The sequence below is a fragment of the Microplitis mediator genome, chromosome 8, assembly GCF_029852145.1.
Source record: "Microplitis mediator isolate UGA2020A chromosome 8, iyMicMedi2.1, whole genome shotgun sequence".
Taxonomy (NCBI): Eukaryota; Metazoa; Arthropoda; class Insecta; order Hymenoptera; family Braconidae; genus Microplitis; species Microplitis mediator.
The window spans coordinates 19,388,142-19,412,861 of NC_079976.1; the positions used below are offsets into that span (position 1 = coordinate 19,388,142).

General features: G+C 31.2%; 2 protein-coding genes across 4 annotated transcripts in view; one reads left to right on the forward strand and one right to left on the reverse strand.

The window, feature by feature from the left end:
• The window catches only part of LOC130672778 (protein wingless), a 58,728-nt gene extending 45,511 nt beyond the window's left edge, over positions 1-13,217 (forward strand). For 2 of the 3 annotated variants that reach the window (XM_057477501.1, XM_057477502.1), the window contains exon 4: positions 5,801-13,217. In XM_057477501.1, the coding sequence (XP_057333484.1) occupies positions 5,801-6,358 (558 nt within the window). In that variant the 3' untranslated portion in view covers positions 6,359-13,217. Of the gene's footprint in view, positions 1-5,411; positions 5,493-5,800 lie in introns of those variants that run through there. The other variant, XM_057477503.1, reaches the window with a different exon arrangement.
• Positions 13,218-14,900: 1,683 nt separating this feature from the next.
• LOC130673891 (uncharacterized) lies at positions 14,901-16,895 on the reverse strand. The gene has a single exon (XM_057479105.1). It carries the CDS (start codon positions 16,893-16,895, stop codon positions 14,901-14,903), a length of 1,995 nt encoding a protein of 664 aa, XP_057335088.1.
• Positions 16,896-24,720: the final 7,825 nt, after the last annotated feature.

Below are 24,720 nucleotides of genomic sequence, written 5' to 3' on the forward strand. Positions count from 1 at the left end.
TGACTCTCAGCTCAAGTATTTTTAACTTCCCGCTAAGAAAATTGTAAATTTTCAAAAATTAGGGAAGTTATTGGTTTCGGTCCGATTTACGAAAATCGAATTTTCATCAGATGTCGACGTTTTGAGGTCCTAGGAAGCTATTCTGACTAATTTCAAGATGATGTCCGAGTGTATGCATGTATGTGTGTACGTACGTACGTAAGTATGTAAATACCTGTATCTTTTGAACGGATAAACCGATTTTGAACTTTAAGGTGTCATTCGACGCAGATTGTCAATATCTTGAAGCTGTGAAAAATTAAGCTTGATCGGTAGGGCTGGTTCAGAGATATTCCAAAAATAAAAGTTTTTTAAAAATGTTTTTTTTTGATAACTTTTAATGTGCTCGATGGATTGATTCCAAAATGGACTGGGCTCTAGAGCTTTAGAAGCCGCGTCGAATGCCACCTCAACTATCAAAATCGGTTCATTCGTTCAAGAGAAAGCGTTGTCGAAAGAATTAAAAAAATTTTTTTTTTTTATTTTTTTTTAAATATCTAAAGAACGACTCGATAAATCGAATTTAAAATTCGATCAGCTTTAGAACTTGATAAAATGCGTCGATTGCCACCTCAACCGTCTCAATCGGTTTATTCGTTTGAGAGATATCGTTGGAGAAAAAATGGTAAAAACTATTTTTTTCGAACAGCACGGCATACAAAAGTATTTTCGAGCTCGAAGAGCTCAAAAATGTATTCACGACAAAGTTTTCGAACTCAAGGAGATCGAAAACATCGGGAAGTTTTAGGGCTGGCCCGCAGGGTCAACCGATAGACAGATTTTTTTCTTGGTTTTTCAAGAAATAATTTTTTTCGTTTAAAAAAATTACTCAACTCCTTGTACCTATACAACTCAGTAACCACTCGAAGTTAAAAATTAATATTCTACGTCGGTGGAAAAGAAATCTTTATTTTTTCTCCTTGATAGCCATTCTGAACTGCAAATTGACGTCAAACGGAAGTTCCAACTTGCTGTAAATCTATATATAGCTGAATTTGGACATCAAAATAACTGTAAGAATTGAAGTGCAATCAAAAATGGTATACGCCGAATAATTTTCGATTTTTTCCAAAAATCTAAAAAAAAACAATGAAGATAGATTGCAATAATTTTTTTTGGAAAAGTACATTCAAAAACAAAAATTGTGAAACAAAAAAACGTCCTAATCGGTCGAATTTTGAAAAAGTTTTAGATATTTAAAATAAAAAAAGCCATTTTTTAAAAAAATTTATAACTTTTTATTGGTTGGGTGAAAAAATTATGAGAAACGTTTTTGATGGGGTAGAAAAAGAGAAAAAATTTTCAGCCAAATATAATAGGGTCGGGTTCAAAAGTGCCCGAGTGAAAACATAAAATAGCCGCATCACCACTGCAGCAGCGCCGCACAGGATCTCAATGCCCGCAACACTGCCGCAGCAATAAATTTGCAACAAAATAATAAAATTCTAATATCTGTAACACCGCCACAACACCGCTGCAACAAGTTTATGATGAAATAAAATTATGATTGCCGCAACACCGCCGCACCACAGCCGCAACATTTGACAAACGAATCGTATATATTTTATTATTTTTGAAATAATTTTCTAAATCGCATACCATCACTGGTTTCAAAAATAATGTATTCTTTCAATCTTATATAGTACAAGTAAACTTTGTAGTCACTGTCGGTAGTGTAGCCTAGTCGTTAAAGCGTCGGTCTTTCGTTCGTACGGTCCCGGGTTCGAATCTCACCAAAGCGTGTGCGGTCCGTTGATAATTCTAGCGTTTTTTCTCTAAATTAAAAATTTCTACTTGGTTAGAAATTAAATTGACCCCAAATCTGAAAACTCCCGCATCACAAAAATGATTGAACAAAAAAAAAAAAAATAAAAAGTTCAGACATTGAGTAAGTCCTTCTTTTTTGAATTTTTTTGAAATTTCAGTACATTGCTATGTATATATTGGAAATTTTAATATATGGCTATATATCATTCTCTTTTCCTGGACAATTAAATAAGTATTTAATAAATACAATTATTTCTATTCTATTTAATCAAATGGAATAATAATAATAATAAATATTTTCACCCGAGGCCGCTGTGTTGCGCCGGTGTTGTGGCAGAGATTTTAGTAAAATTTTGATAGCGTGCAGTTGTGTTGTGGTGGTATTGCAGCGACGGTTTGGATTAAAATAAACAGCGTGCAGCGGTGTTGCGGCAGAAGATGAAAATTTAATTTTTTAAACATTAAATTCTATTTTTACTCAGGTATGTCTACATGGAGAAAAAAGTATAGTAAAAATTACAATATTATAGTAAAATTTACTAACAGATATGAAAAAATACATTCTGTATTGTAATTATTACTAAACGTTTAGTAAAATTTACTAGCTATTAATAATTACATAATAAGATATTAAAAATTACTATGCAGAATGTATTTTTTGCTAAGACGATTATATTTTTTTACTATCTGTATAGTAAATTCTACTATGCATAGATAAAATTGAAAGTTGGCGGGGATAGCATATACAAATACGTATTACAAGTTCTGAAACTTTTGTTCAAAGGAGACATCGGGCCGTCAGACATAGGAAAGGACTTGCGCGCGGGAGATCAGGGTTCGAATCTCGGTTGAAACAAGTGATTTTTTAAAAAACAAAAATCGACACCAACACCAATACAAATAACATAAACAATAATAATCAAAAAGATAGTAATAATAATAATAAGTTAAAAGCTGGTAAAAATTTTATTTTATTTTTTTCCATTCTAATATAGTAAAATTTACTAAACGGGACAGTAAAATTTACTATATATAACTAAAAATTAATATGCAATGTAGGAGATTTTCCATAACCAGTATATGAGAAATTACTAAACGACTTGTAAAATATGCTTATCTGTTTATAAATTTTTCATATAAACCATAAGCATTTCAAGATTACTATCCAAATTTAGTAATTATTCTCATAGTTTTTATTAAAATTTACTATATTTTTTTCTCTGTGTATGTACAATTCAATTTGAAAAGACCCGGCTGATAAAGGTTACATATAATCATATATGACCAGATTCCAAGATTTTGTGGATGACTATATTCGTTCATGCATGATTATATATAATTATACGAAATTATTTTTTATCGGGAAATACTGCTACTTTAGGAACATTCAAGTTAAATTATATCAGTTTTTTTCTAATTTAATTAATTTTATAAAAGCTTAAAAGAGTGACATTTTTTAGAATGATGAAGAAAAATACACAAAAAATTGAATCACTTTTTTAAAAAACTGCATTATTTAAGTTTAAAATTATTACGAAAAATAAAGAGAACATCTTTTTAATCGTTATTTAAATAATAAACATATATAATTTAAAATAAAATATTCTTACTTCGAGAAAATTTTATGACTTATAAATGAAGGCAACATTGTTTTTAATATAAATATTGAATTTATTCAAACTTTTAGTATTAATTAAAAGAACTATTGTTTTACACGCGAAGAATTTTACGGTATTTTTTAACTTAAAAAATTTATAGAAAAATTACTATGTCATAGTAACATGAGGACAGTATGAAATTATTGTACAAATTACCGATAACGTAGAAATTTTTAAAATACATCGAACAGAATTTACAAGGTACATTGTAATTTTGACAAAGCAATAAATTAAAAAATTTAAATTTCTTGGATGAAATTTAATCTGTTGCTTTGTCAGAATTACAATGCATCTTGTAAATTCTGTCGGAAGTATTTTAAAAATTTCTACGTTATCGGTAATTTGTACAATAATTCCATACTGTCCTCATGTTACTATGACATAGCAATTTTTTTATAAATTTTTTATGTAAAAAATACTATAAAGTTTTCTGCGTGTAGCTTAGTCTTAGTTCTACATATATATATTAAAGTCTAAAATTTTAAGAATCAAAAATAATTAATAAACAAGCGTTTTTTAGATTCTTACTCACAATTGTGTTTCATAAAATAAATGTATCGGACAGAAATCAATGTATGAGATCAAAATAAGGATATGAATGAGTTTTGACCTCAGGTCAGAGCGTAACATATCAAATAATCGTTACAAACAGTCTTTTTACAATTTTTTTGTTGATAATACTATTTAAACTAGAGAACGAGTTGCATTACATTCTGTGGTGATCGAGAGAGACAATAAAGGTGAAGAGAAGGTATGATTTTGAACACATTTTAGGACATTATACATGATTCATCCGTAAAAAATAACATGGAATGTAATTTTTCAAACTTTTTGTCGTTGTTATCTTTTAAACTCATAAACCGATTTTGATGTTTAATGTGACAATTGGAACGTTTTATCTAGAACTGATCAAATTTTGGAAATGATTGGTTCAGTTGTTTCGAAGATATTCACGAAAATCTGTTTTTTACTATTTTTGTCTTCGACAATATCTTGAAAACAAATCAACCGATTGCGATGGTTAAAGCAGCGATTGATTTTAATTTAACGAAAAAAAAGTTTTTATATTACACAAAATAGTTCGAAATCATAACTAAATCTTCTTCATCAGTATAATAAACATTCTATCTTTCATAGTAAATGGTATACCGACCAACTTATAAGTTTAATATGTTAATAATAAAAGTTCTAAGTTAAATTGATATTTATAAATTGGCGATTTCACTTTAATTTTTATAGCAATTTTTCTGCTATTATCAATTGAGTTTTTAACGTAAATTTTGTGTTATTTTTAAAGTAAAACACTAAATAAATGCAAATCCCATATAACAACCTTGTTCAAGGCTTGAGCAAGCCGGATTTCAAGCTCGATAGACACGTTAGTGTCTTTTCCTACCTATGTGTCTCGCTGCAGATACTTGCAGCCAGATTTCAATAGCAAGTCTAGTGCAAGCCTTACACAAGAAACTTGTGCCGGATTATAACTCAATTCTAGTGGAAGATTGGTACTAGAGCATGTTGAAAGTAGTTAAGCACGGCTTGCTCAAGATCTTTTCAAGCCTCAAGGTCAATTTTTTGGGACAGCTGTCTCTATCACTATATATAGTTTGTTTATTAGTTAAAAATCATTTTTTTTATCTTTAAAGTTTATATAACTTGAAAACTGAAAGTGATAGATAATTGCCATGAAAAGTTCCTTGAAGTTTGTTTTAATAAGCCTTAATTTCCGACCATAAGCTAAATGGTTTGACCATTCCATCCAATAACTTGATAGCTTCGGAAATTTGAACAAAATCTAAAAAATCACCAAATATGTTTTTAATGACTGATAACTTACGTATTTCACATTATTTTATTTTGTAGCTAATTAAATAATTTCTTAATCTCATTGCTACATCATTATTTGGAAATATACATTTGATTCATTAGAATTTACAAAATTTTTAGAACGTCTTTAGAGAAATCTATCTTCCATTCTGGCGAGCAGATGGCACTTTTTTCCTTGTGACGATTTTTTTTTGAAGTATGGTATATATCAAATCATTACAGTAGTTGAAAATGAAAGTAATCGTATGACTCGAATTTTTGAAACAATATTATTTTAAAGCTTCGTCATCGATTTCAAAATTTTTAAGCACAACATAGATCTTTCAACTTTTAAAAATAGTTTTTTTTGCATTCTTGAATGCATGTGTTTTCTGTAAATAATATTCTAAATATGAAAATCATTAAACAATACGATTAATTTCTTAGTAAATTGTATATTTACACTAATATGAATTTTTTTTTGTCTTATTCGAAAGTTTTAAAATGTATTATTTTTGTTGATGTTGCAGCATGTGTCTTCAGAAATGAGGCAAGAGTGTAAATGTCATGGTATGTCTGGTTCATGCACAGTAAAAACGTGTTGGATGCGTCTCCCATTATTCAAAATAGTTGGGGACAACCTAAAGGATCGTTTTGATGGCGCATCTCGAGTAATGATCAGCAATTCAGATCGGATTCGGGGATCCGGAAATGCAATCATTAGTAATTCTGCCAGCAATTCCGTTCATGGCCCACGTCAAGGTCTTGGGCGCCGACAGCGTTACAGCTTTCAGCTGAAACCGTATAATCCAGAACACAAGCCACCAGGACTAAAGGATTTAGTCTATTTAGAACCATCACCACCGTTTTGTGAAAAAAATCCTAAACTAGGGATATTGGGTACTCATGGTAGACAATGTAATGATACAAGTATTGGAGTAGATGGATGTGACTTAATGTGTTGCGGACGAGGTTATAAAACCCAGGAAGTAATCGTTGTTGAAAGGTGCGCATGTACGTTTCACTGGTGTTGTGAAGTCAAATGCCAATTATGTAGAACAAAAAAAACAATCCATACCTGTCTATGAAATAGTGTTATTAACAATCAATTTAATTCTAAAAATCGTATTTCTCACTAAATTCCATTTAATTTAAAACGTTATAGTTCTGAACACGTTCAGTATTAATACAAGATTTTATTATTTATTACGTTCAATTTGGACGCTTAAGCAAAGACTGAAAATAATGAAATAATTATAAATTATGTTTTATCAAAAATACAGTGTTAAACGCATTAGTGATCAATATGTTTTGTATATAAATAATTCAAACAAATATGTTATTTATTGTGCATTCTCAAGTAACACAAATGTAACAAACTAATTGTCACTTTGAAGGCACCTATTAAAAAAAGTTAGATCGAACAAGATATGGTCATATCAAGCCTGATAAAATTACTTCTGGTCGGAAATGAAAAACATTTTCTCTATAGTTGTTCAATTCTCTTGATAAATGATCAGATGTGAACAAATATGGCCATATCTCGTAAAATCTAATTTTTTTTTCTCGGGAGATCGTCGAAAAAGTGAACGGAAACACATACAAATATCTGTGTCGATGTGTGCTGTATCTTACTTGAATAAGTTTAGAAAATTTTCAAACTCTTGATCAATTTATTTAACATGGTTACGGATATGTATATTAAGGCGTTCAAAAATAAAAAAAAAAGTTTTTTCTTGCAAACAGCTTCAATATTTTCGGTTAGGTATAATAAGATATTTGGTGAAACTTGATTGCTTGGTATTAATATTGAGATTTACTGCAAGTACTTTTCAATTTTTCATGAAATAACGACAAATTTCATGACTAATCGCCTTACGAACGAAGTTTCTTATTATATTATATTAAATTAAATTTTTCAAAAGTTATTTAAAGTCAAAGTCGAACATATAGTAAATTTGAACATTATTGGACTTTTGGTGAAAATATCAAACTCATCATAAAATGTCATAATACCTTTTTTGTGAATTGGTTTAGTTTCGTTGGAATCACAGAATGCTCATTAGTTATTAGCATTTGACTGCCAATTTATTTCGAAAAGTGATGTTTTGAACGTTTTTGATTCATTATAAAATTAAAAATAGCAGAGTTTTCAACTCAAAGTTAGTTATTTATAATAACAAAATCATAGAAACAAGTATTACACTTTTTTATGGAAAAATTGCCAATTAATCTTATTTAATTTTATTCAAAAATATTCAATTCAATCCTTCATAAAAATTTTCCAATTATTAACCAAATATTTATGAGTAAAAATAAAAGTGACTTTCATTTCTCTACTTTACTGATCATACATCAATAACTTTGAATTACTAAATCTGCCTTTTTTAGTTTCGTAATCAATCAATAATAGTCAAAACAGTATTTTTTTAACAAACTTATATTCAAATGCAAAGAACTACAGCGCATTTCAAACTCCGAAAACCTTGCAAAAGATAATTCGAGAGAAATAAAATGGTCTTTAAAAAAGGTCTTATGACATTTTGTGAGAAGCTTAGCAGATATGCTAGAAATGTTAAAGAATATTAAAACTTATTACAAATCAGCTTTAATTTCGTATAGCTTTCAAAAAAAAATCAATTTATCGAAAAACGATACACTACCTTCCCTATAGGGTGTTGAATTTCCTATAAAAATATGGTAAGCGTTTTATTGTGAAATTCGTCGTTGCTGAGATGTAAAAGTCCATACGTTCTCATATATATTTTCCTATGTTATTCTCATGAAAAATGAGAGAACGTTATGCGAAACATTTTAATATTAATATTGAGAGGGGTTCGCAAATAATTTTATCCAAGTTTTTTTTCGAAAAGAAAACTGTAATTACCAGAGACATAGAAAAGCTCGATGCATTACGCTATACTCAAACGATCCTTGGTCTAATTAATTGAAAACTTTCTTCCGGCTGCCAGAAAAATTTGGATGAAGCCCCGTTTATTGTGCTAGTGCGACAGACAGCTTCGCTCGTGCATTCAAGTGCTAAAAAAAAAAAAAAAAAACTGCAAGCCTTCCTAAAAAACTCAAATTTTGGGAGATGTCTGTTGACATCGAATCGAAACTTTTGAAACTGTTTAAAAAAGTTTTTTTTTTAATCATTTCGTTATATATATAGGCAAATCCATTACTTTCAACGAAAGTGTGGGGTTGGGTCACCGATATGGCTGTTGACTTTTTCTTTGAAAGTATGTTAGAAACTAAAATAATTCTGATAATTTGGGCCCAATACGACTGAATCTGGCCACTGGAGAATTTTTTCGACTGTCAGAAGTTGATTTTTTAATCATTTGCGAAATTCATATCGCAGCTTCCTGGTAACTTAAAGAGTCCATTTAACCGGCATTATTCTTCACTAACCCTATATTTTTGGAAAAAAAGAGTAGTTTGTTATTTTAAACTCAAATCTGACGTCGTTGGGAGTTTTCAACCAAACTACTGTGTGAGTAAAATTTTGGTTATCTTTAAAAGGCTCTTAAATCGACAGATTTAACGTAGAGGGATAGTTGATAGCTCATATTTTTGGTTAATGTATTTTCAAGAATTCATAGCCCGGAAACCAGTTCTATTCTAAACTTGAAATTATCAGGGTTCTGTCAGGATAGAATGTAGGGGAGACCGGGGCAAGACGGCCCACCTAAGCCGGTTATTATTATTTGTGGCTTTTAACCATCAAGTCGATTTACTCTTGTCCAACTTGAACTCAATTCATCAAAATTTTGGTGAAGCTCCTGAAAAAAAAATTTTTTTTTTTTGGGGCAAGACGGCCCCCTTCGAAAAGAAATGAAAAAAAAATTTTTTTTTTTTTAATTGTAAAAAAATTTCCCGCGTAACAAATGTTTATATTTTTCTCTTTAACAACTGTATTTACTTTAATATTACTCGAAATAACCTTTTTTGATATAATACGAGTCATTTTTTCACTTCTGTAGAAAATTGATTATTGGTTTTTTTAACTTTTTCAAATGCTCTATTTTAATCCAAATCCATATTATCAACCAAAAAATGATATTTCTATTAAATTAATCATGACTAGGTTATAATACTATGAAATACATATTCTTTTAGAATTTTTGAGTGGTTCATTTTGCCCCAAGTTTCACGTATTGGGCTAAAAATGAGTAAATAATCTAAATTTGTGATAATCAAAAGAAAACAAGAAAAAAAAATTTTTGGTTAATTTTTGAGGTGGGCCTTCTTGCCCCAGGTGGGCCGTCTTGCCCCTGTCTCCCCTATAATCTCTGCACAGAAAAAACAGTTAACTTGATACAAGGAAAATATTGTCTTCCGAATTTTCTTTCTTGATTTAATAAAAGTAAAACACTTGATTCAAAAACTTTTTTTTGGTTCAAGACAGTAAATTCTCTTGCTCCAAAAAAATTTATTTTTGAAGCGAAATTGAAAATTTCTTGGTTTAAGAAAAAAAATTCTTGGCTACAGAAAAGAAGTCATCTCTTGCCAAAAAATCAACGTTTTGAACGAAAAAAAGTTTAACTTCGGCCAAAAAAGAAAAAATCTCTTAGCCCAAGAAAAAAATTCTCTTGCTCCGAAAAATAAATTGCTTAAGTGAAAATAAAAGTTGCTTGTGCCAAAAAAAAAAAATTTCTTGCTCCAAAAGTTTGCTTCTTTAATGAAGACTTAAATTTTTCTTAGTCAAAAATGTATTCTCTCTTCGAAAGGTTGACGTGTGGATTTCTTTTTTTTTGTTTTTATTTGAAACGTAATTTTTTGTGTTTTTTTTCCGAGCAAAATTATTCAAGACTTGAATTTCAAGTAACTTTAATATTAAATATTAAAGTCATGAATCATGATGTATTATAGGATATACTATAGTACAATTCAAAAGGGTACTTGTAGTTCTGTCAAATGACAGAAGAGTACCCGAACAAAATCGTACTGAAATTTGGAATTTAACACTTCTGAAATAAATGTCTCACCAGGGACACTACATGTCGTAGGCGCGATCTCGTGGCGAGCACCGAACTACTCCCGCTGCTGCTGTCTAGCACCGGTGACTTTCTCCTTCTCCATATCGATCTTTTCTCCCAAGAAATTTTTTCTCTTGGCTTAAGCAACTTTTGTTTTCTTGGTCGGAGAATTCAAAAATACTTGCGTAAAAAGAATAGTACTTGTTCCGAGAAATTTTATTTTTTTTAATTAAAAAACTACAATATTGCTACAAAAAAATAATTTATCTTGCTCCAAAAAAAATATATCTTACTTTAAGAAATATAAACTCTTGAAACAAGTGAAAATTTTTTGATTTAAGCGTAAAAATATGTTGACGTGAGAAAAAAATTTTGATTCAAGATAAAAATTTGAAGATAATTGTTTACTTGGGGCAAGTAAATTTTTATTTTCCGAATAGATCAACAAAAATTTCTTGAATCAAGAATATTTTCCTTGATTCAAGTTAACTGTTTTTTCTGTGTGGGAATTTCAAAAGGATATCGATTTCATAGAAAAAAATTATGGTCATCTAAAAAAAAAATCTGTTTGTCGGTTGACCCTCGGGCCAGCCCCAAAACTTCCCGCTGTTTTCGAGTCTTTGAGCTCAAGAACATAGTTATGAGTACATTTTCGAGCTCTACGAGCTCGAAAATACTCTTGGATGCTAGTGGTTTTTCACGAGCTTTTCGACCTCAAACATATTACAGTACATTATATCGTGATTTTGCGGGGAAAATGACATAAAATGTTACTTTTTCAACTCTTTGTCATCAATATTTTTTAAACTAATTGACGGATTTTGATGTACAATGTAGCAGTCAGCGCGTTTTACTGAGTTTCCGAGCTGATTATATTTGGAAAATGTTTGATTCAGTCGTTTCAGAGATATTCGCGAAATACCTTTTTTAATAATTTCTTTCTGCGACGATATTTCTCGAACGGATTAAGCGATTGGGATGGTTAAAGTGGCAATCGATGCGTCTTATCAAGTTCTAGAACTGATTAGATTTAAAAAATGTTTGATTCAGTCGTTTCAAAGATATTCGCGAAAAACCGTTTTTTACCATTTCTTTCTCCTACGATATCTCTCGAACGAATGATCCGATTTTGATGGTTAAGGTGGCAATCGACGCGTCTTATTAAGTTTTAGAGCTTATGTTGGAATTGATCGTTCGAATCGTTTTCGAGAAATTAAAAAAAAAAACGAAAAAAAAAAAAATTTTTTTTTCGTAATTTGCCGATATTTTCGAGTCTACTCGATAGAATAATCTGAAATTTTCAGGAAAGTTGAGGGCCAACAACCTCTTTCGATTGCCGTAAGAATGATTTGAATCGGTTTAATAGTTTAAAAGTTATGAAAGGTTTACACACACACTCACACACACACATACATACAGCCGCTCGGACATCATTCTGAAAATTAGTGCAGATTTCAACAGAATATACGTTTACAAAGAATATGAGCCATCAACCGTCCCTCCACTTTGAAAATTGGCAATTTAGGAGCCTTTTAAAGATAAACACAATTTTACTAACTCAGTAGTTTGGTTGAAAGCTCCCAACGGCGCCAGATTTGAGTGAAATTACAAACTACTTATTTCGCAAAAATATAGGGTGAGTGAAAAAGAATGGCGCTTGAATGGAGTCTTCAAGTTACCTGCGATATAAATTTCAAAAATGATTAAAAAATCGACTTCTAACTTTCAAAAAAATTCTCCAGCGGCCAGATTTAGTCGTATTGGGTTCAAATTTTCAGGATAATTTTATTTTCTAACATACTTTCAAGGAAAAAATCAACAGCCATATCGGTGACCCAACCCCACACTTTCGTTGATAGTAATGGATCTTATATATATATCCAGTATATATATATAATCATTGAACTAAACATAATATTTTTTATATAATTGCCAAAATAATTTGTTTTCTATCATATGAATGTAAATAAAAATAGAAATATTGAACATTGATTATATCACTCTTTCAAATTAATATATAATGTACATAAAACTAATGTTATCTTTCAAGTAATTGAAAATTTTTTGTAAATATTTATGAATTAATGGTATCTTATATTTTCACCAATATCTTCATCCAACGATTGTAATAAAATGAATGGATCAAATATATTTTTTTTTCTTCTAATCAGTTGAAATTGTATATCTGTATATAATATTATTAAATTCTATGTACACTGACATATTTATGAATACAAATAAATCTATCATTGTATCTGCTCAGTAACTTTAAAATAACTTTAGATGTAAAAAATTTAATTTCATCCACAGTACTCAGTCACTTTCCTGAATAAGTAAGATTCTACACAGAAAAAAGTATATTCTGACGTGAGAAATTTTCTTCCGCCACAAGAATAGTTTTTGCAATTTTGAATGAAACTAAATATTTTCTGAAGATGATAAAAGTAGATTTTTTGCCTGAGAATGTAATTAATTGCTTGAGGAGTGAAAAATCCTTACTCTAAGAGTAATTAATTTTGAATCGAGATAATGTGATTCTAGTCAAGAATAAAAAGTATAAGGTTCAACGTAAAAGTTTTTCTTAGGAAAGGTAACTGTTCTATACAAAACTGGCGGAAGTGTATACTTCACATTGTAGACTCGGCTCAAAATTAAAATGGTCTTGAGTTGAAAATTTTTTTCCTCTAATGTTCAATTACTAATATTATAATTTCCCGTGTATGCCCAAAAGGGCGTGGAAACGGTCTCCCGTAAAACAGAGATGGAGTACGGTCCCGTTACATAAATTAATATTGTAACGAACGTGAAACTGATTTTTTTAAATATTTGAATAACTAGCAAACAAATGCCTACTTCTCGTGTTTTAAAAAAACGCGACTAGAGTCAGTTAATCATAATTTGATAGCATAACAGCATAAATCTTGTATTTAAATAAACTATATTTTTCTTTGCCTTTCTTTTACTGCTGTTAATTGTGGTGTTATTATTACTAGTTTAAGTGTGTTATCATTGTAGTTTAAGTGATATTAATTTATAAGTGACCAGATCCTACAATATTATTAATTGAAAAATTTAAAATTTGAGCAAAAAATTGAATAAATATTTAATACTTCCTATTTATTTATTTGTATACAAGCTTCTTGAAAGAAAGGTTCTTACAGCTCGGTTAGAGAGAGAGAGAGGATAAGTACATAATTAAATCTTATTATAAAATGGAGTACTGAACATAATTTAACAAAAGTCGGGCTGACAGCACGGGACTAAACTGAGTTCAAAAGATAAACAATAAGAGAGGAAAATCACAATCAGATGGAATCTTCTCTACGTTTTAGGCTATGGATGGTATATATTGCAATTAATTTTAGATGTCCAAGGTTCCCAGAAGCAAGTACATTGGATTCGGCTTGACCAAATGGAGTCAGCTGACTTAATATCTCCTTTAAGTAGCGGTTTCTGATATCGTCGTATGCTGGGCACTTGAATAGGAAGTGATATATATCCTCATGGACAGCAAGATTACAGGATTTACAGCAGTTTTTAGGCAGAATTTTAGAGGAAGAACTATTATTGATTGACAGGATACACCAGTAGTGGTTGGCGAGTCTTAGTTGAGCTATTATTCTTTTGTAGAGCATACATAGATTGCTTGTCAAATAAGTTGAGGGGCCATCTGCGATCGATCTTTCAAAGTTGAATTGCAAAGCACTTGAGTTGTGACACTTAGTAAGATCTTCTTCTCTTAGAATGATGCGATATTTCTCAAAGACAATTTCTCGATGGGCTTTCCAAGTACGTGGGTTCCAGTTGTTCCAGAGGTATTGACTTCCAGTGATGGTAAGAAATTCTTTTATTTGCAGAGCCCAGTTATATTTACGATTACCAATAAGCCCACGAGGATTTTCGCAGAGTTCAACCTGTCTCAAAAAACACAGTCTGGGGAGACTATTATCGCTCATTTCGAGTATTCTTATCAAAAAGTTCTAAGTTAGTAGCATACCCCTGCAGCTGAGTTTAACAAGTCGAAGCTCGAGTCTTAGAGACGAACTAGTAGTGCATTTAGGGAGCTTAAGTAACTTCCTGTAAAATTCATTTTGAATCACGTCAAGTTCCTCTCTATAAGCCAATCCTCAGGCTGGAAAACCATATAAGAGAGTTGATAATGTCATCGCATTAAATAGTTTAACACATGCATCCCAAGAGTTGTTTTTAGCTCTATTAAGAATTTGTTGTTATTTATTTTAATATTACAATAAATTACAAAAAATTACAATAAATAGGATTGGAATGCCATTGAAGATCAAAAAATATTAAAACACCAATCGAAAAATATATGAATGCATTAGCATTCATATATATTAAAATAAATAACAACAAATAATCATGTAAGGCATTAAACATGGAATGGAGAAAGATTCCATTTTTTTCCAAATTTGGAAAAAAATGGAATTAGATAAAAATTTAACATCTATTCAACGGTCTAAAGTAGAATATACTTGCATCAACTTTACTGATGAGCCCAGCAAGTATATTCGGGGCGAAACCGTTTTGAAATAAAAAGTAATTGTCGTGCTAGCACAGAGTGGCTAGCCAAAAAATTACAATAAATAGGATTGGAATGCCATTGAAGATCAAAATCTATTAAGAATATTCAACACCGCATTTGTTGCTGTTCTATACCCAGATATTTGTAGCAAGATGTGATTTCTAGTTTCTCTTTGTTATACACAAATCTTTCATTTAACCGCTGTTTGAGCCTACCATGCTCCCTGAACACCATTACCTTAGTTTTACTAGTATTTACAGTTAGACCGTTAATGTCACAGTACTTTTCCAGAGTTTTAATAATAGCCTCTAAATCTTTGGGACTAGATGCAAGGAGAACCATGTCGTCAGCATATAATAGCATGAGGATGTCTGAGATATTATTTAAATTTAAGCCCGTGCAATTTCTCTTGCGGAAAAATTCTTCAATGTCCGATAGAAATAAGATAAACAGAAGAGGGCAGAGGCTTTCTCCTTGGAGGACTCCTTCAGTAACTCGGAACTTATAAGAAGGCTCCTGCTCTTGCCTAACTTGTACTGTAGCTGAATCATACAGGCTTTTTAGTACATGAATGATTTTGGTGCTTACCCCCAAATTGATGAGTTTAGCCCAGAGTTTATCTTGAGGAACCGAGTCAAAGGCTCTTTTAAAATCAACAAACAGCGCATAGGCTTTTGCAAGAGCTAGACGCAATCTAAAGCGCAGTACAGATTGGAGTACATAGTACGCATCAATACAACTTCTGTTTCGACGGAAACCAAATTGCGACATAGGTAAAACGTTGTATTTTTCTGCCCAGCTTTCAAGTCTTGCCCTAAGGATTTCTGTGAAGATTTTCGTTACACTGTTAACTAACGCGATCCCACGGTAATTTAGTGGATCTAGACGATCACCAGATTTGAAAATCATAGTGAGTAGGACATGGCTCCAGTTCTCAGGTACTCGTCCCATCTCGAATATTCTATTGAAAAGTGAGAGTAAGCAGATTTTTAGGTTAGTGGGTAAATGAGCATAAAATTCATTGTTGATTAGGTCTGGGCCCGGTGCCTTTCCAGTTTTGAGGTGTTTTAAATATCTATCCAGTTCGCTAAATGTAATTTCCAGGTCGAGTTCACTTACTCTAGAAATCCCATTGGGTAGAGGCACACATTGGACGTTTGGGTATGCGTTCCGGTAGAAGTTGTTCCAGCTCTCGATAGACGGGCCTTTTTGTAGCCTAGGTCTGGGTGAGTAGCATCTTACTGCTTTCCAAAATTCCAGAGAATTCCTAACATTTGAGAATTTGGTTCTCAGGTCTTCTATGTATTTTTCTTTCTTGGCTTTAGTTACTTCCTTGTAGTATTTTTTAGCCCTTAAATACTCTAGTTTGTCTTCAGATTGGAAGTTGACTTTGAAGCATTTTTTAAGACACTCCGATACCGTTTTTTTAGCATTGACACAGTCATGATCAAACCAGGGCTTCGAATCAAAGTTGTTTGGAGTCTTACGATCCTTGCGGAGTCCAGCATAAGAAGCAGCTTCCTTAATTAGTTCCGTGAGGAAGGAAGAACGGTAGTTAACATCATCACTGTTGAAGAATTCTGAACAGTCAGCAGCGGCAAGGTACATCAGGTATGCGTGGGAAGCATCAGGTTTCCATTTATATGAGGGGCAAGAAGAGCTTGGTGACTGATGTTCAAGCACATTGGGCTCGTTAGTTAGGAGCTCCAGGAGAACCGGAAAGTGATCTAAGGAGGTGAAGTCTGACAAGACTCGAAGATCTTTAACTAGCGTGAGAGCATTTTGTGATATCCAAACTAAATCTATTACACTCATTCCGTTCGAGTTGCAAAACGTCCATTGTGAAGGATAGTCACTGGCAGTGCGTCCGTTGAGTAAGATAAAGCCAAGCTCTGACATGAAATCATATATAAAAAGGCCTCGGTTGTTAATATTTTGATCGCTGAAAAGTCTTTCAGCATATAAAAAGGTATCAGCGAAGATATCAGCAACATCAGAGTTTTGTGCACCTACTCTAGCATTTATGTCCCCTCCAATTACAATGGGGACATCATCGAAATTAAGCTGTAGGTCTTCAATTAAAGATTTAAACTGTACCATTAACTTTTTGAAACTAGAGCTATCGATTAGGCTTGGAGAGAAATAAAGAGATCCAATGATGAGAGATTGTTTGGTTTGGCATTCAACTAAGAAAAAGGTCCACCAGGATGAAGATCTGATTAATGTCGTAGATGCGTTTTTTTTATGAAGGAGCACAGTCCTCCACTGTTACGGCCAGTATTATGAGTGCGCGATGCAGAAGACCAATAAGTCGTGAAATCGTCTAAATAAGCCGGGCCCGGTGTAGGAGGAGAGAGCAGCCATGTTTCGCTCAGGCAGAGTATATCAAAAGGCACTGATCTAATAAAATCGTAAGAATTTTTAAATCCATTGACGTTAAAGAAACAAATTTTCATCCCAGTGTTTCCCCTAATTTTACTAGTAGACTTCTTGTTTAGTTTTTTGCAGGAGGAAAATTTTTTGTAAAAAATTCAGACGGGGCTTTTGGTAACTATTGGTTAGTATTTTCATTCTTCTTGTGAGGAACCATCATCATTATTTTTCCGTTAATGTCCCATGAAAATACATTGTCGTCAACTAGTACTTTTTGGTGTCTAATTCTTACTTTTTTCGGTAATTGTTTAGATGTGTGGCTCCACCTATTTTTCAACATAAAAAATACAATAATGAAGGTATCGACAAATTTTTTTTTATTGAAATTGTTCTTCTCTGCGGCGGATTTATGGATCTGCCATCATTTATTATAGAATCTTGATATTTTAATTACTTATTGTAGTTTTAAAGTATGAAAAAAGCACTTTTTAGTGGTTTTTTATCGAAATTTTCGTGGCAAAATTTTTGCGAGTCTTCAACTATTTGTTTTCGTATAGAGAATGAAAAATAGAACAAATTCAAAAAAAAAAATGTCTCAATATCATAATTTGAATTCTTTTTATAGTATTTTAAAAAATTCGAATTTTTAAAAGTTTTAAATAAAAAATTATTGGTTGTAAAAATTACAAAAATGGAGATAACGGAAACACACTTTTTTGTGTGTTGGTATATTTTTTTTTAATTGCACACACATAAAATTAGTGAAAAAAGGATGCTATTTTTCACACTTTTTTGTGTGTTAAACTAAAAAGTGTGAAAAATAGCATCCTTTTTTCACTAATTTTATGTGTTGGTATATTTTCTAAATTGCACACACATAAAATTAGTGAAAAAAGGATGCTATTTTTCACACTTTTTTGTGTGTTAAACTAAAAAGTGTGAAAAATAGCATCCTTTTTTCACTAATTTTATGTGTGTGCAATTAAAAAAATATACCAACACACAAAAAAATGTGAAAAATAGCATCCTTTTTTCACTAATTTTATGTGTTGGTATATTTTCTAAATTGCACACACATAAAATTAGTGAAAAAAGGATGCTATTTTTTACACTTTTTTGTGTGTTGGTATATTTTTTTTTTAATTGTACACACATAAAATTAGTGAAAAAAGGATGCTATTTTTCACACTTTTTTGTGTTAAACTACTAAAAAAGAACACTATCAAAAAATTCGTTTTACATGGAATTTCATTGTTTTTATTCTATTAAAAAAATTAATAAAAACGAAAAAATTTTATAAAAAATTATTTTTATGTAAAATAATTAACAAAAACAGAATATTTAATAATTGGGTATTAACACATATATATATAATTTTTAACTAATTAGATCAGTTAAATTACTAATTGATTGACTAGTTATTAATAATCTTCTTAAAATAATTAATTTTACGTAAAATAATTAACAAAAATAAAATAATAAAAAACAAAAACAAATTATTGTTTAATTAATTGATCATAAAATTTATGTAAATTTGAAAAAAAAACATGTAATCGTTGGCAGTGATTGGGAAATCGAGATCGGAAAATAAATTCAGCGATATAGCTGGACATGTATTCTTCTCGTCTACCAAATTTTGGCATCCATTGACGCGCTGTTTTCCAATTTCGCTCTACATTCTGTGTATGAGCTGACGTCTCTGGATCAACAAAATTCAGAGAATGATTGACGGTCAGATGTTTAAAACCTATTAAAAAAAATGGAAGATAATTTTAATTAATAAAACCAATGCAATTAAACAATAAAATTAATTTACCTTCATTCTCAAGGCAATTGTATGCTTTCCAGCAATCGGAAATAATTGTAGTCCCAGGTCGAATTTTCTCTTTAATTATTTTTAAAAGCGTTTCTTGTTTCCGATCTGGAACTGGAACCATAAAAAATGATTTTGACTCCCGCTCAATTCCGCCAAAAATCCACTGCCCTTCGATGATTCTACCCCGATTATATTTGCGCTTTCCAAATTTCGCCTCGTCAATTTCAACGATTTTATTGCGGCCGCCAATTTTCGTGGAAGTATTTTCATACACCCAGTACTCTAAAACTTCTCGTATGAATGCACTCCAATTGCAAAATGTTGCTGATGAGATATCCAACTCATCAATTAGATATTGTTGGTGAGGCGGATTTAACAATAAATATTGGGTTATAAATGAGCAACATTTTTCTGGGGTGAGTAGTACGTTTGCAAACCAAGTATCAGTTTGCAATGACAGCTTGAAATTGCAACGCGAAACAATTACTTTTTTGTTTATAGTTTTTGATGTTCTTCTTTGACATCTCCACAATAATGTTTTTTCATTCAAAACACATTTTTCAGAACAATTTGAACAAGTGATAGAATTAAGAACTGCATTATGTTGCATCAGAAATTCAATCGTTTTTGATCGATCATTAAAAATTTGTATTGCAGTTGCTAATTTAACTTCACAACCCCTACACGACATTGTAATTTTTATAATTAAATTGATCAGATCAACGTATAATATATTCAAATATATTGGTCTTTATATAAAATAAATATCCCCGTTATTAATGTTTTTATCACTAAATAATTAAAATACACTAACAACACTGTTTTACACAAACGACACTTGGCATCACTTGATATAAATATATATAATTATATATATTATAAACCGCTACGTATATATTTTCAAATTTGATATTCAATAAGAGATCTTATTGGAGAATAACGAAAAAAACCACTACTAGCGCCAATCGATATCAGATTCTTTAAAATTTTTAGCGATATTATTAGTTGATAAAGTAGAAAACATGTCAATAACTTTAAAAAAAAAATGTGTTGATATCATTATTTTTTAATTTTTAATCACATACTCATGAATCCGCTGAAAATATGAACAATTAAAAAAAAAAAAAAAAAAAAATTAAAATAAAAAAAACAATTTAAAAAAAAAAAAATATAAATTCATAAAAAATTGTCTAATTATGATATTGAGACATTTTTTTTTTTGAATTTGTTCTATTTTTCGTTCTCTTTACGAAAAAAAATAGTTGAAGACTCGCAAAAATTTTGCCACGAAAATTTCGATAAAAAACCACTAAAAAGTGCTTTTTTCATACTTTAAAACTACAAAAAGTAATTAAAGTATCAAGATTCTATAATAAATGATGGCAGATCCATAAATCCGCCGCAGAGAAGAACAATTTCAAAAAAAAAAATTTGTTGATATCGTTTTTTTTCGATTTTTTATGTTGAAAAATAGGTGGAGCCACACATCTAAACAATTACCCTTTTTTCCCTTCTTTACGCATTTTGGCGGCGAATTCCTGGTTAAATTTCTCAATAGTTCTCTCCTGAGTTGTTAGTTCCGGGTTTATAAAGATATTTTTGGTATTTTCGTTGATTAGTAGTTTTTTTTTAAGCTGTAAGATCTTTAGTTTAGTGTCAAATGAATCCAGCTTGACACGAACTAATGGAGGATTAGTATTACGTACATATGAACATTCAATGGATTTCGTAGAGATTCTTAGAGCAGCATCAAAGAGCTTGGCTATATTTTCATTAGGACTAGACGCTGGTTGGTTGAGTAAACTCTTGACAATAATATTTTGTTTGATTAGATTTTTTTCGTAATTATCGAGTTTTTTTGTCAGGGTGTAAATTGCTTCTGACGTGGAAGTAGCCTTCATTTCAAGAGTGTCAAGTTGATTAACATCCACGGCAGAGTTTGGGCAGTTTTCGATTTTACTCAAGCGAGTTTTGATTTCCATGTTTTCGTTGGATAAGATAAGGACAGAAGTCTTTACATCAGCGAGATCATCCTATAATTTTTTGACTGCCTCTTCCTGCTTTTTTGCGGACTCAGCAAAACGCTCTTCGAGGGCCTCAAAGCATTGCTTATTTTCAGATCTCATGCTGTCAAGGAGTTTGACCAGCCAGGTCATCTCTTTGGGGGGTTCACCGACTGAAGCCATTCTTGATATGCTCAAGTTTAGTTTCGTTGGGGTATCGAGTTCGGTGTAGGCTACAGAGGAATCAGTTATTGCGTCTGAGATTTTCCTTTTCTTTGTTTTACAGGAGTCTGAGAGTATCGACGTTATTTGTGGCTGATTGTTGAAGGATCTGGCGTCGATCTGCAGCTTTTCCAAATTGGAGCGGCATCCTCTTTTGGCCGGTTTATTTTCTAACAGTAGTGGAATATCGTCAGAAGTTTTATTTTTAGGGCATACCTGAGTTATTTTTTCCGGATCACTTTCCTTAGGTACTTCTGTGCCATGTGATTTATTCGGGAGTTCAGTCTTATTGGTTAGGTGGAGTTGTCCAATTTCTTCAACTATGATATGGTTTGACATGACTAACGATTGTCGTCTTGATATATCTCTTCATTTTTATCCAGTATATAGGCCCACTTTTGAGTTGCCAATGGTTAATATTAATTGGGATCATCGGCACATGCAGGTTAGCACGTGTATAACCTCAAAATTTGATAATTATCTTTGGTATTGTCGTACACACTTTGTTAAAAAAAACTGAATTACAAGTAATTCTGAGTTAAAAAAGTTTAAACACTTGAATTTAAATAAAAAATTTAAAATTGGCAGAGTAATAAATAAAATTAACATTTTATTAGACAGACACATAAAATTCAAACTGTATGCGTTATTGGCGCCCTCTCTCCAATCGAACACTTCCTATATGATGTTCTGCATCTGAATATATTTTTTGCTTTACAGAAATTAATATTCAAAAATGCTACCGTCCGATCTATAGTGTGCCGAACGGGGTGCCGCGACAAAATATTCACGGACAAAGTATCCCAAAAAAAAAATCTGAGCATCGCCTGGCCCTGCTGGCCAGCCCCTAAACTTCCCGCTTTTTTCGAGCTCTGAGAGCTCGAAAATACCTTTGTTTCTCTTTTCTTATAAGCTTTTCAAGCTCAAAAGGGTTACGGTTTATGTTAAAGTTTAAAAATTTAGAATCCAAAATAACGGATGATTGAGCGTTTTTTATATATTTAGATACAATTATGTTCAATAATTAGCTCAAAAATAAGTATTTACGTGATACGTTGTATCTAAATCGTGCAAGTATATCGTGATACCAGCGAACATGACGATTTTTGAGCAATCACTTTCAATGACTTATATAAAGAAGAACATATTAGTTTTGAGCAATGATGTTCAGTAATTATGATGTTTTTTAATGGAAAAAGCAGATATAGAATTTACATTTATTATTCCGTCAACAATATCTCTCGAACGGAGTAACTGATTGGGACGTTCTTGGCAGCAATCGAATGCTTTTATCGAGTTCTAGAGCTGACTAGGTTTTGGAATTGATCGATTCGATAGTTTCCGAAATATTCACGAAAAATGAAAAAAAAAAAACGATTTTGTTCCATTCTTTCGTCGATGATATTTCTTGAACGGATTATCCGATTAAGACGGTTGACGAGGCAATCGACGTGTTTTATTGAGGTCTAGAGCTGATGAAATTTTGGGAATGTTTGGTTTAGACGTTTCGACGATATTTGCAAGAAACCGTTTTCTACTGCTTCTTTCGTCGACGATATCTTTCGAACGGATTATCTAATTGAGACGTTATTGGTGGCAATCGAAAGCTTTTATCGAGTTCTAGAGCTGATTAGGTTTTGAAATTGATCGATCCAACAGTTTTCATAATATCCAAAAAAAAACGAAAAAAAAAATTATTTTTTTTTGTATTTCTTAAATATCTCAGAGTTTATTTGACTAAATGGTCTAAATTTTTTTTTAAATCTAAGTTCAGAAGATATCTTTCGAATGCTGCAAGAACCATCTAAATCGGTTCATTCATCAAAAAGATGTGAAAGGTTTACATCCACACACACACACACACACACACACACACACACACACACACACACACACACATACAGACATCGCTCTGAAAATGTCAGAATAGCATCCTAGCACCTTCAAAAGTCGACATATGATGAAAACCCGAATTTTTAAAATCGGGGTGAAACCAATAACTTCCCGAATTTTTTGAAAATCGTCGATTTTCTCAGCGGGAAGTTAAAAAAATCTGGGCGTCGGTTGGCCCTGCGGGCCAGCCCCAAAACTTACCGCTGTTTTCGAGCTCAAGAAGCTTGAAAACATCAGTGTGAATATTAGACTGGGCCAAAAAAATTGACTATTTTTTTTTTCTTAGCTATATCGAAAAAATTATTGAAAATGACAAAAAAAAAATTTCATGAAAGTTTGAGCCCTTAATATTAATTATAAGAGGTCTATCATCACTATTTTTGATGTTAATTTATAATTTGATGTTTTACGTCAGAACTGCTAAAACATTGAAAAAAAAAAATCATTTTTACCTATTCTTATGTAAAATTAAATTCGCTACAAAAAAAATCTGATTGAAAATTTTCGTCAGACAAGCCGTTTCTGATTAATTAAACTTAATAAATTGATATATTTTTTCGATTTGACATTTTTACTTTTGAATTTTGTAACTGACGAATCAATAAATATCTAATAAAGACCGTGACAGATTTATGAAGGAAATTTAATGATCTATGAAAAAGGCCACTAAACATTTTTTGCTAAATTTACTCCTTCGAAAGTTATTCAAGGTTGAATTTGAGTCAAAACGATTTTAATAACGTGAATAACGTTCGAAGGAGTGAATTTAGCAAAAAATGTTAAAAGGCCTTTTTTGTAGAACATTAAATTTCTTTTGAAAATCAGTCATGGTCTTCATTAGATATTTATTGATTCGTCAGTTACAAAATTCAAAAGTAAAAATGTTAAATCAAAAAAATATATCAATTTATTAAGTTTAATTAATCAGAAACGGCTTGTCTGACAAAAATTTTCAATCAGACCTTTTTTGTAGGGAATTTAATTTTACATAAGAATAAGTGGAAATGAATTTTTTTTACTGCAATGTTTCAGCAATTCTGACGTAAAACATCAAATTATGAATTAAAACTAAAAACAGCGATGATAGACCTCTTAAAATTAATATTAAGGGCTCAAACTTTTATAAAATTTTTTTTTTTGTCATTCTGAATAATATTTTCGATATAGCTATGAAAAATAAAAATAGTCAATTTTTTTGGCCCAGTCTAGTGAATATATTTTCGAGCTCTTCGAGCTCGAAAATGCTGTTACGTACAATCATTTTTTATAAGCTTTTCAAGCTCTAACAAGTTACGTTTTATTCTAGAGTTTGAAAAGTTAAGAATCGAAAATCATTAATGAAGAAGCGGCTTTCAAATTTTTATTCTCGATTATGTTCTCTGAAATAAATGTATTGAGGCAGAAATCAATGTCAGTGATCAAAATCAAGATTTGAATGAGTTTTGGCTTAGGTCAGAGCAATAATATATGGAATATCCGAGAAAAACATCAAAGACTAGGTTTTTTCAATTTTTTGATGACAATATGTTTAAAACTAAAGAACAAGTTATATGACATTATCTGATGATCGAAAGAGACTATATTGAAAAAGAGTTGGTATGATTTCAGACACATTTTA